The 13,767-nt window shown below is 43.3% G+C and overlaps 1 protein-coding gene across 4 annotated transcripts in view; it reads left to right on the plus strand.

Annotated features, from left to right (window-relative positions):
- LOC126414647 (parathyroid hormone/parathyroid hormone-related peptide receptor-like) overlaps positions 1-7,422 on the plus strand; it is a 510,473-nt gene extending 503,051 nt beyond the window's left edge. For 2 of the 4 annotated variants that reach the window (XM_050083365.1, XM_050083367.1), the window contains one exon: positions 7,158-7,421. In XM_050083365.1, the coding sequence (XP_049939322.1) occupies positions 7,158-7,243 (86 nt within the window). In that variant the 3' untranslated portion in view covers positions 7,244-7,421. Of the gene's footprint in view, positions 1-7,157 lie in introns of all 4 variants that reach the window. The other 2 variants (XM_050083368.1, XM_050083364.1) reach the window with 2 other exon arrangements.
- Positions 7,423-13,767: the final 6,345 nt, after the last annotated feature.

Consider the following 13,767-nt stretch of genomic DNA (forward strand, 5'->3'; position numbering starts at 1 on the left):
CCGCGGTTCCTGGTGTGTCCACTGTGCCGTGCGTGTGATCATTGCTTGTACAGCCCTCTCGCAGTGTCCGGAGCAAGTATGGTGGGTCTGACACACCGGTGTCAATGTGTTCTTTTTTCCATTTCCAGGAGTGTATATCACTTTTTCAAACCAACAGCTCAATTCATGGAATCAATACTAGAAATAAGAATAATCTTCACAAGGATTTAAAGTCACTTAGTCTTGTACAAAAAGGTGTGCATTTTTCAGGAACACACATTTTCAATAATTTGCCGGCAGCCTTAAAAAGCTTAACAACCAATGAAATTCAGTTTAAGAGAAGCCTAAAGGATTTATTGGTGGCCAACTCCTTATACTCCATTGATGAATTTCTCAGTAAAACCAACTGATTTGTTGGTTATAAAAACAAAGATGATGTAACTTACCAAACGAAAGCGCTGGCATGTTGATAGACACACAAACATACACACAAAATTCAAGCTTTCGCAACCAACAGTTGCTTCATCTGGAAAGTGGGAAGGAGAGGGAAAGACGAAAGGATATGGGTTTTAAGGGAGAGGGTAAGGAGTCATTCCAATCCCGGAAGTGGATTGTCAGTCCTTAAGTATGGACAGACTATAGTAGATGTACTGCACTTGTGCAATTCAATGTTTTCTTTATTTATTTATTTAACACGATCTAATTAGATTAGTGTGTGATTTGTGCTTTTACCAGTGGGGGGGGGGGGGGGGGGGGGATGTCTGAGGGGGTTAGTATAATTATACATGCTACTAGCTTGCACCGTGGCGTTACCCATGGTTAAACAGTTATGCCGAAACTCACTATTCACGCGTATGCGCTATCAGAAAAGCCATCCCTTCTTATATCTTTAAAAGTACATTATAGGTAAATCTTATTTACAAAATCATCTACATACAGGTATACAAGGGGAATTCGAAAAGTAAAGGCACATTTGTGAAAAGCTGTACTTATTCTGATAATAGAAAACTGGAACATGCATTATTTTTCTACGTGACCTCCCTGGACTTCAATGCAGTTTTTCCGTCTTATCGGTTGCATCTGTAACCAATTTTGCACCGCAGCAATGACATCTTCATCACTTTCAAATCTTCTTCCCTGTAGTGCTTCCGTCAATGGTCCACACATGTGAAAATCGCTTGGAGCCAGGTCTGGACTGTATGATGGATGTTCCAGCACCTCGAATCTCAACTCCTTTATTGCGTCGGCTGTTTGTTGGGCAGAATGAGGGCGAGCGTTATCTTGCTGTAGGATGACACCTCTTCGTAGTTTTCCACGTCGTTTGGATCTGATTGCAGGTTTTAGTTTTGTACGCAATACATCACATCCACCATACAATACAGAACTGGCTCTAAAGCCTCGGTTACGCTGTGGCGACATCTTGCAACATTGTGGCATGCTACGGAAATAGGGCGTGCGTCGTCTTGTCAATTAGTTCTAAATGTTTTGAAATGCTTAAATACTACATCACACTTTTTCTAAATTAATAAGAAAACATATTAATAGTAAACTTTCAGTGTTCGGTTCCATAAATTTAAATTCTATGTAAAGTTTTAGTCCAGTCTGTGGGAGATAAACATGCCAAGTTGAGATGCATGAACTAAAGCCAGAGGAGGGGATGGTCTGATGCAGAGGGGGGCGGGGTGGGGGGATGCCCCCCCAATCCCCCCCCCCCCCCCCCCACCCCCCCCCCTGCAAATCGCACACTGAATTAGATCCATCATGCCCTCCCTTACATTGGACTGGGATTTAGCACATATAGTACCTTGTTTACATCATAGTTTCCTAAAGAATAACAATTTTAATATGACAAATAATATTAAAATGATCTGAGTGTCTGAACTGGCAGTGTTGGTAAATAATACTGGCAGAGTTAGGACTACTGCAACTGCCACTAATAGTGATAGTAACGATAATTTAATAATAATAATAACAATACCAATAATGATAGTGGTGGGTATGAAAAGAATTTAAAGGTGTACAAGATAGACATTGTCAGATATGGTGAGTTCAGGGGAAAGGAAATTTAAGGAGATGCACCAGCTAAGAATACTGCGAAAAGATGAAGATCTAATTGAAAAGAAGAATGTACAAAGTAAAGAGTGCATACAGGAACAATGCTAATCCTTATTGTTGCATTAGTAGGAATGTCATTTACTGTCAGACTGAAGATGTTATTCAGTTCTTTAATATAATGTGGGAGGCTGTTCCAGAGTTAGATTCCTGCTACTGAGAAGTATTTTGAAAAAGTGGCTGAATGATGAAGGGGGAAAGTGTTTCTGCCATGTTGTTCAGATACGAGTATTAAGTTTGAGGAGAGATATGGGGGACAGTGTTCATTATAAGACAATAGAGGGTATGGAAATCTCTGTGCTTGTCTGCATAAAGCCAGAACAGCTGTGCATAGCTGATGAAATATGATCAAAGGGTCAAACAGCACAGATATTACAAACACATAACAAGATATTACAAACACATAACCAGTTCCAGGCCCCATGAACTTTCCTGAGAAAGACCTTATAGGATAACATTGCAGTAAGTAACTGGCCGTATACATGCTTGTACAAGTTTCTTTATAAGCACAAGAGGGAATAGTTTTTTATATTTTGATAGGGCATGGGGAGATGCTGATACCATCTTGCACATTGTAGTTATTGCTCATTCCAATTTAGATTTGCATCTGCTATTACTTCTAGACTCTTTGCTGAAGGAGAGAAGTTGATATTTGACCCATTTAGGGTTAAAGATGGTAGGGATTCCTGGTACCGCAGGCTAATGAGCTTAGAATGACGAGCAAGTATTGCTTGGATTTTGGGTGGGTTGATGTGCCCATCTCGAAAGCGCACATGAGTTGGTACTGAAATTCTCTATACCTGTCTTCAGGTTTATTGATTTTGCACTTAGATACAAGTGGAGGTTTTTGGTGTACATGAGGCATTTGCAGTAGGATAAAAGAGATGACACATCATTTACACACAACGAAAAGAGTATGGGATCTAATGCCAAAGCCTGGGGATGCCTGATGCTATTTGCCTCCCTTGTGACTTTATAGTGCTGGACATGGTGCATTGCTGGTGAGATGCCAGCTATGAGCTAAACCATTGCACTGCACTTGGCAAGAAATTTAGGCTGCTAAGTTTGGCAAGTAAAATGTCAAAGTCAGCAGTGTAAAGCCTTTGTTGAAATCTAAGAAGCACACAGTAGTTGCTTCTAATGCATCCACAGCAAGCTTCAGGTCATTTGTTATCTTTATTAAGGCAGATATTGTGCTATGATGTTTACAGAAACCTAATTAGTATTTGTGTTGTAGGTTTTTTGTAGTTAGTAAGCCTTGGACAGTGCAAGAAGAATGCAAATAGGCTGGTAATTAGAGGCTGCTGTGGCAACATCCTTTTTAGGTAGTGGCTTACCTAATCACTGTTTCCAGGCCTCAGGGAAAATGATTTTGGTTAAGGAGTGGTTGGAAATATCAGTTATGGTGGGCAGTAATGGTTCAATAATAAGCTTCATAATTTGGAGTGTGGGGTCATCATGTCTAGTAGATGCTGATCTGATATGAATGATGGCATTTTTGAAGATACTGCAGGACCCATGCTTTGGATAGAATTTTTTGTGGCTACAGTAATTTACCCCCCTTGCCACACAGGTTTTTCCATAAGGGCAGCTGGTCTATTTCTGTTGTCATTTAATGTATGGACAAGTTACAGTTTTGCTTTTCCTGTAGCTTGACTGACTCTGCCCCACTTCTGCTTGCAAGCAATATGATTTTCAGGCATGTGGCATAGTTTGTATGCGTAGTGTACAGTATCACTGAGATTCATGAGCTGTTTTAGTTCTTCGGTTAGCCAAGATGCAGGTTTCTTTCTTAATTTTCCAGTCTTTAGGGGAATATATTTGTCGTATACTTTTGTGAGTTTGTTAGTAAACCCATGAAGCTTTTTGTTTACGCCTGAGAAAGGAATAGAAGATGTCCCCAGACTGTTTCTTGCACTTCAGTTGTAATTTCAGGTAAATTAATGCATTTGAAACCCCGGTAGCAGACAGGTGCAGTTTCTTTCTGGGATATTCTAGTGAGTACACCATGAAAATCATGTAATGGATGGACATGCCAGATGCATGTATTTGAGGGGTAAAAATTACTCTGTTTGAGAAGTTCATTGCAAGTATATCTAGGAGAATATGAGTGCTGTTCATGCGATGGTGTGGCATCATGAGATGTTATGCAGCTGCGGCTGTTTCAAATCTGCATCACGGGTACAACAGTGATGGCTGAGCAACTCCTTGGTGGTGCTGCACATCATGACATAAGCACCATTGCAAGGAGAGAGTGTTGCAGCACCACACATTGTCACATCATTTGCGCCAAGGAGACAAGACTCTGGTGCTGGAGAGCAAGTGGGCAACAAGCAGTTGTCAGACGCTATAGAGGATTTGATTGCATGCTGTGGCTGCCATAATGTGGCAGCTGCAACATGGAGGAGTGAGCTGGCCAAATACTTACTGTGGCTAAGCGCAGTTCACTTCAGGGCTAACTGGCTGGTCTTTTCCCCAGACAGAACCTGGAGGCAGCGAAGTAGTGAAGTACATCGTAAGATGGGGCTGTTCTCTGCTGGTTGGGTGTGAACTGAATATATAATAAGTCAGTTGTCAGCTGTTGTATGTAGTGCACATAATTCAGTCTGATTGGCACATTATATTAATGGCAGTCACTGTTTGCTTTGTGACCACATGTGTGAACTGTACAGATGCAATGGCCAAGTTTGTGTATCACCAGTGCATTTTGTCCCCTTTCAGTTTGAAGTCATTTGACTTTTCACTCATTTTTCTGTAACGAACGTGCACTTTATTTAATTGCCAGGCTTTACTTCAATTTTCAGAAAGGTTGTCTAGTCCAGTGGCTGTATTAATAAATGTTTTGACTGCCTACGCATTTCTCCTGAGCTTCCATTTTATATGTTCCTGCATGGGCAGACGTTGTTTTTCTAGATTATTTTATATTTCCTTTTAAAAACACTGTGTATTTCATTTTAAAATTTTAAGTTGGATTTTCTCCTTGCTCAATTGACAAGAAAAGCTGATCTAATCTAGTAGATTTTCATGAGGTGCTTGGTTCAAATGATGACAATGTGTAGTGCTGCAACACTCTCTTCAACTGGCCGGTCTTCTATTTCTGATTTAAATTACTGATGCATTTGTGAGCAAGTTATAGAATATTTAACATGATGCGATTTTCACTCTGCAGTGGAGTGTGCACTGATATGAAACTTCCTGGCCGATTAAAACTGTGTGCAGGACGGAGACTCGAACTCGGGACCTTTGCCTTTCGCGGGCAAGTGCTCTACCAACTGAGCTACCCAAGCACGACTCACGCCCCGTCCTCACAGCTTTACTTCTGCCAGTACCTCGTCTCCTATCTTCCAAACTTTACAGAAGTGCACACTCCACCGCAGTGTGAAAATCTCATTCTGGAAACATCCCCCAGGCTGTGGCTAAGCCATGTCTGAAATATCCTTCCTTTCAGGAATGCTAGTTCTGCAGGGTTCGCAGGAGAGCTTCTGTAAATCTTGACACTAAAATTAACATCCCTATCTCAACCAATCCACCACAAGACATACCAACATGAGATATATGTGCCAGCTAGGGTTTTTTATCATTAGGTACTGAAAATGACATGGGTGCAGAACTTAAGAAGACCGGCCAGTTGAAGAGAGTGTTGCAGCACTACACATTGTCATCATTTGAACCAAGCACCTCATGAAAATCTACTTGATGAGTTCAGCTTTTCTTATTTATTTATGTAATGATATAGATTCTCTATCAGTTTCCCTTGTTGAATACTTCCTATCCTAAGTCACACATAATATGTATTGTGTATGAGTTACATGTGTGGAGGCATTTTATTGATGAAAACAAAACGTGTATGAGTAGCCCATTTTGAGTGTCATGTCTCACATAGGTTGACTCTTACATAGAAGATAACAGCAAACAACCACATTTTATGGTGCTATTTACTTATTTAAATAGTGCTGTTACCACTTTTGAACTAACAGGTTCATCTTCAGATGGCTAGTTCATGTAAAATGTATCTTAACATGAACTAGCCATCTTATGATGAACCTGTCACTTTGAAACTGGTAGTGGCACCATTTAAATGAATAAATGCCAATGTAAAAAATGGCTGGTTGCTGTTATCTCTGTGTAAGTGTCATCCTGTATTTTGCACACAGAAACAGGCACAGAACGTCAGTTTTTGACAAAGTAGCATGACAGGTCTCAGTTTCCATGATTTCACCATAACGATCAGAATTCACTTTCTTATTTTTGGAAAGGAAGTTAATGAACACAGTGATCTTTCAGTCTTGTAATACAGTTCAAATCCAATATACATGCCTGAGTCTAGTCTTTCACTGTGATACAAATGCACTAGTTTCTTGATGCATTCTGGTATAAGTAAGATATCACATTTAATCACCTACGATAATTCTGTTCAAGAACTCAAAGCTATCACCACAACATCACTGGAGCGACAAAATTCTTTAATGCTCACTTGCCACATACTTTTTCAAACAATATTAAAACTTTTTGTGGCAATTTTGTGTAGCAAAGATGGAAATTCCTCCAGGATATAGCTGTCAAATTTTTAAACTTGAATATTGATTTTCCACAATGACTTGCTGCAACTTCAGAAGGTTCATTGATGAGTTATGGCTGCCCAACATTGCTTCATTTTTCTTATCTTCATCTGCCTAATATACTTGGTAGATTTTATAATTAATTTTGTTCCAAAGTATCTTTTGTGTAGTGAAACATTCAGATCTAACCTGGTAGATGGCAGGGGAATAAATATAAACTGGCACTTTTAGCCATGTCAGTGGTGAGTGTGCAAGTGATGAGGATGTACTAAGAGTAGCATCCAGGATCTCTCATACCTATGTATTTATCTACTGCAATGTATGACATCATTTGTTTTATTATTGTAACGTATTTATGGTACTTTTTAGGTAATCCTAATATTCAAACTTTGATCAATAGGTGAACACATTTATTTAACTACTCCAATGTTGTGCATTTTAAATATAGATTTATAGGTCTTTATGGTCAATGAAGATAATTTTAATTAAGGTTTCTAACTTTTGCAGTTCACCGATGTAAAATCCCTCTTGTGGTGTACCCAGCAGCAGGCAAAACTCAGGATCAGTACCAGTACAGCACATGGTGTAAATGAAATGAAGATAAGAGCCAGAAGACATCTTACAAGGATGAGGTTTTGCTGCATTTTGTTGAGACACATGGAAATCCATATGTTCAGGATATCATTTCCCTTGTTAAATAAGAAATTTGGGTAGCTGTTATGAGAGACTGTAATACTGATTAATTTACAATTGATTACTAGCAAACATATGAAAAAATGAATGTAGGCAATTGAATTGTATTTGAGGCTAGTGATATTTAATACAGTTCTTGAAAGAAATCATATTTGAAATGATGGTGTGAAAGAAAAAATCCTTTTATTTACATCTGTAAAATTATTTATTTAGTATGATGCATATCCCGCATTTGGTCTTTTATGTAACATTAAACCTACACAGCTTACCCAGGTCCCACATCACTCTTCCTTCTGACTTTGAGGAGAGATGATATGTTGAAATAAAAATCTGCTTAGTTTTAAGATAGCAGTTTCTTTTAGCAAAAATTGAATTGTGCAGTGGAACTACAAACAAATCTCTTTTTGAGAAATAAGGAGATCAGTAGCATTGGGTTTGAACAACTCTGAGAGCAGATGACAAGTGTGTGAGGTATTGCCGGTGTGAAGAGGAAAAAGGTTCATGCAGCAGGTTCTGGGATGGACCTAATGTTTTGAGTTGTTGGACATCATGGTGGAGTTCTCAAATGGTATTATAATGGTAAGGCTTGTGGTGGAGATGTCAAAAAGTTGGCAGAAACCTGCTCAAATCTGCAGGGGCACCAAGCTTGTCAGCAGGAGGAAAGTAATGTTATTCCAGTCTCTCAGTACTTCTCTACTCCCATCATTTGTCCTGCATGTCTTTGATACCTCACAGCTGCCACAGCCTTTCCCTACCCCCCCCCCCTCCTACACATACAAAAATAATCCTATGACCCTATATAGTACCAAATGGACCAGCTTCTGGTGGCCATAGTGCCAGGTGGGGTGGATAGAGGGAGATGGAGGCAGGAAGAAGGCGTGGGGGCAGGTGGCTAGTAGCTTAGCAGGAGGCAGCCAATTTGCTTGTTAGGAATGAGGGTGGGAAGGGTGGCAGGTACACAGGCTAAGATGTGATGCACGGCTATTGGACCTGGTGGGTAGTCTTAATGCTGTAGGCGATGTGGATACATGAATTGGAGTTAACAGATGGAAGCAGCGTTGGTAACGTCGACATGCTTCCGGCTAATGCTCAAAGTTGCGGCGACATCGGGGTGCTGGGAACATGACATGCTTCACCTTTGGTGCCTTTGGAATCCCCTGGTGACCTGAAAGTTGCTGCATTTTCTGATACATAACAACTGGCCGGTCCATCCTCACTCGCGAGAGGGTTTCAGACAGTGGTGGATTTGAGTGTCACTGGGCAGAAAGTAAAAGAGGGAGCAGGTCTTGCGGCTGGCTCCCTGCACCTCAGGAAAAGGTACGTTGTACCACCCAGTGTAGATGATAACTCTGAACCAGCATGGGATGCTTCTCCTGTTGGGCCAGCAGCCGATTTTCCTGCCCAGTCCAGACAAATGCAGAGGGTGGGTATGCTTGTCATTGGGAGCTTCAGTGTAAAGCAGGTGATGGAGCCCCTCAGGGAAATAGCAGGCAAGTGGGAAAGAAAGCCAGTGCACAGTCAGTATGTTTTGAGGGGGTCTCGCCTGTGACTTGTAAGAGGCTTGGCTGGCAGCTGTCGAGCGCATTGGTGCAAACGACTTCATGTAATGGCACATGTTGGCATGAATGACACCTGCCACTTGAGATCTGAGGGCATTCTTGGCTCCTTTCTGCAAATGGCTGATTTGATGAAGGTGACTAGTATCGCACACAAGGTGCAGGCTAAGCTGTCTATTTGTAGCATGTACCCATTGTTGATGGCAGTCTTCTGGCTTGGAGCAGAGTGGAAAGTCTAAACCAGAGGCTCAGACAACTCTGCGATAGTATTGAATGTGAATTTCTCGACCTCCGCTATAGGGAACAGTATTGTAGGGTTCCCCTTAATAGGTCAGGCATACACAACACTCACGAAGCGACTACTATGATAGTGGAGTATGTCTGGAGGGCACATGGGGCTTTTTTAGGTTAGAGAAGCCCTCCCGTGGGATAAAAGATGATTTGCCTAATAAATTAGCCACAATGTCCTCAGAGAATATTCATCATAGCAGATCAGAGATAGGAGAGATTAATATCATTTTAGTAAACTGTAGGAGCATTCAAGAAAGGTTCCAGCATTAGTACCACCTAATGGTGGTTATAATTCACAGATATTATCAGGAACAGAAATATGGTTGAAACCAGACGTTCATGATAATGAAATCCTATGTTCAAATTGGAAATTTTCTGATAAGGATAGGTTAGTCACCAATGGAGGTGGCACATTTATCTTAGTAAAGAATTCGATAAAATATAGCAAGTTTATCATGGATCCCGACTGTGAATAATCTGCGTGATGTCAAGCATCAAAGATGGGTTAAAAATGGTAATCCTGTGCTTTTGTAGACCGCTTGTGTCAGGCGCTCTAGTGGTACAGCGCATCGAACAGAACGTGTAAAATATCGTTAATAATTATCCTGTCCATGCCGTTGTAATAGGGGGTGACTTCAACTTGCCAGGTATAGTTTTGGAGTGTTATGCTATCGAAAATGGTGCCAGATACAGGGATTCGTGTGACATTCTCCTGGATGTCTTTTCCGAAAATTAGTTTGAGCAAATAGATAACCAATGCATGAGGGTAATTCTTAGACCTTCTGGCAACAAACAGACCTGAACTTATCGAATCAGTTAATGTAGTGGAACGTATCAGTGTTCGTAAGGCTGTGATAGCATGTATGAGAATGTGTCTGACAAAGAATGTTAAGAAAGATAGGAAGATATTTTTGCTTAGCAAGAGTGGCAGGATACGAACTGCAGATTATCTGAGCAGTCATCATCAAACATTCAGTGATGAGGATGAAGATGTGGAAAACAAATGGAAAAAATTCAAAGGAATCATGCAGTGTGCCCTAGACAAATACGTTCCCAGTAATGTATTGAGGGGTCGGAAAGACCTCTATGGTTTAATAGCCATGTTAAAAAAACTTGTATGTAAACAAGGAGAACTTCATCTCAGATTCAAGAGAAGTAAAAACCTAGTTGACAAACAAAAGCTGAATGAAGCAATAATGAGCGTAAGGACAGAAACGAGAGGAACCATCAATGACTTTTGAAAGTAAAACATTGTTAACCGATCTGAGTAAAAATGTTGAGAGGTTTTGGCCGTAGGCAAAATCAGTAAGTGAGTCAAAATCATCCATTCATTCACTCAGTGACCATACAGGCACCGAAGCGGAAAATGACAGAGAGAAGACCTAAATACTGAATTCGATCTTCCGAAGTTGTTTCACCACGGAAGGTCGTTATACGTTTCCTCCTTTCAGTCATTGTACGAATGTTGAAGTGGCCAATACTGAGATAATCGAATGCTGAATAGAAAAACAGCTACAGTCACTTAATGGCAGAAAGGCATCAGGACCAGATGAGACTGTGGCGGCCGCGTGAAGGGCTAAACTGCGGCACAGCCAACACAAGTAAGCAACGCCCGGCATTCACGAGTGCAGCTATACCGCTACACCAAATTTTGGCAACGGTGTGTCGCACACCGGACGCACAGAACAAACCAAGTAGACAGTGAGAGCTGGTCAATGCAACGCGACACACGTCTCCACTTCACTGTCGATGACCACGTGTGTCGAATCAACGTGACTCCCTCGCAAACGCGTACGTACAGTGTGAAACACAGTCGCTCATTTCGCGGAGTGCACCCTTCCGTTTGACAGTGCCTTCCTCCCTTCTGCAGACATCGCAGCGCTTCCATTCGCGCCAGGAGCTGGACATTCGGTGACGCAGCCTTTGTCTCACTTAGTCCACGCGGTCGCGCCATGCCTCATCACTGGAGTGTATACCCTCTGGGATCTGTGATCGAGCCGTACTGCTAGGGCAACATGCCTGTACGGATGAACGTTAATGATGCATTGCATTTGTAACATAGTGTAAGTCTTCCGACGAATAAATGTGTCACGATCAAAACTGCTCTAGTCATTCCGTCACCAAGCCTCTCCCTTGAACACAGTGCATGGGCACGACAATAAAGCTGGTTCACCACATGTTAATAACAGTAAGCGGTGATACCACACATCCCCACTTCACTGGTGACCCCGACGTGACCCAAGGCTAAAAACACATGGTGACGAACGTTCGTTGGTACGAGTGATGTGGAACCGCGAGTAGGCTGGCCCGTACACGTCTGCACCCGAACAGTGCTACATAGACTTTTTTTTTTTAACATACTTTTTTTGTATTGTTTTTGCGCATGAGTTTAGTTCCGAACAGTCTAGTATTATTTTATTGTGTTTTACTTTGTCATGTTATTTTCACTGTGTGCTTTCCCCTTGTGCGAGGACTCAACTCTAAGCTAAGATGGTGACATTATAAGAGTTGCAAAAGACCATTGAAGACCTGCTCGCACGCAACAAGCGACTGGAGAGTGAGCTACAAGCACGGGCTACACACGCGGACACCGTGCAGCCACAGACAGCTCAGGACAATTTTGGTGTGCAAATCCCCGCCACACCGATGCCTCCTACAATCACCAGAGCATCCACAAGCACTGGATGGGTGTTGATCAGGCTGCCTCTCTTATGGCACTGTGGCCCTGTAATGTGGTTCAGCCAAGTGGAGGTGGTCTTTATGAGCAACCACGTAACAGGTGACCTGACAAAATTTGGACACGTAGTGAGCCAGCACAATAAGAACTATGCGGCCAAAGTGTGGGATATAATCAAAGCCCCGCCGACGCAGTCTTCCTACAAACGACTCAAGGAGGAGCTGATCCGGCGGATCTCGTCGTCCAAGGAACGAGTGCAGCAACTGCTGCGGCAAGAGGAATGCGGCGAACTGAGTCCCTCACAGCTCCTGCGCCACTTGTGGAGCCTCGCACAGTCCGACATGGTGCCAAATTCTCTGTTATGCACTATCTGGGTGCACAGTCTCCCAGCTCAGGTGCAGGCAGTGATAACAGCACAGACGGAGATGCAGCTGAACGTCGTCGCTAACTTGGCCGATCGAGTGCACGATACGCTGACAACAGCGCCTAGAACCGCGGCCACGGCAGCTCACGACACCGTCCCCTCACATCGGAAGCTGACCTGCATCAGCTAGTGCAAAACTTGGCTGCACAGGTGAAAGCTCTATCCTCGCAAGTCGACCGGTTGACGCGCTCGCAGCAAGAGGGTAGCACGCACCGCAGCAGCAGTAGAGCAGGCACGGCTCACACAGTCGACAACGTAGCAACAGCCGCTCCAACGGTACCCTGCAGACGTCAGAGCAGGCACAAAGCGGCTACTGCTAGTACTACGCCCATTTTGGCAATGAAGCAACCAGGTGCCGCGCCTCTTGCTCGCACTCAAACGCCAGCTACGACCGGGCCTAGGCGCAACCGGCTGCAGTGCGGTTTCGAAGCATCTGTTTGTCGCGGAACGGGATGTGGGCATGAGGTACCTTGTTGACACGGGTTCGGACCTCTCGATATTCCCCCGTTCTATGTTACGAGAATGCAGGTGGGTCGAGGCACTCTCCCTCACAGCAGCGAACAATTCAGCTATTAAAACTTACGGCACACACAGCCGCAATTTAGGTCTAGCTCTACACTGCACATTCTCATGGACTTTTACTGTGGCCGACGTTAATGAGCCGATTCTGGGCGCGGAGTTTCTCGGCCACTACAGGCTGCTAACTGACTTCTCAAACTACCAGCTCATTGGCGAGACAACAAATTTAAGGATAGCGGGACAGTGCCAGCAGGCCACATTCTACAGTGTTAAACCTGTGTAGTGCCCCAGCCCTTACGCTGACATCCCTGAAAAATTCCCCAACCTCACCCACCCAGCCAGCGCACCGAGAGATACTAAACATTCAACAGTGCACCATATAATAACAACACTCAGACCCCCCCACATCGTGTCGCCCACGTCGCCTCCCACCCGATAGACTTGCAGCAGCAAAGGGAGAATTCGATGCCATGCTGCGGCAAGGCATTATTCGACCATCGAGTAGCCCATGGTCATCGGCGTTACACTTAGTACACAAAAAAGACAGTTCGTGGCGCCCGTGTGGTGACTATCGCACCCTTAATTCGCAAACGGTGACGGACAGTCCCACACCTGCAAGACTTCAGTTATGCTTTGGCAGGCTGCACGGTGTTCAGCAAGATACATTGTGTAAAGAAGTACACCCAAATTCCGGTGGCGCCTGAAGACATTAAAGAAACAGCTATTGTAACGCCCTTTGGATTTTTCGAAAGCCTGTTTATGACTTTAGGTCTTCGGAATGCTGCCCAGACTTGGCAGCGGTTCCTGGACGGCGTCTTGCGAGGCTTGCCATTTTGTTTCGCGTACCTCGACGACGTCCTGGTGTATTCCAAGTCGCTCGAGCTCCACTGCTGCCACCTAACGACCGTCTTTCAGCGCCTGAGTGAAGCTGGCATCGTTATTAATCCAGCGAAATGC

This window comes from Schistocerca serialis, chromosome 1 (genome assembly GCF_023864345.2).
Source record: "Schistocerca serialis cubense isolate TAMUIC-IGC-003099 chromosome 1, iqSchSeri2.2, whole genome shotgun sequence".
In the NCBI taxonomy this organism is placed as follows: domain Eukaryota; kingdom Metazoa; phylum Arthropoda; class Insecta; order Orthoptera; family Acrididae; genus Schistocerca; species Schistocerca serialis.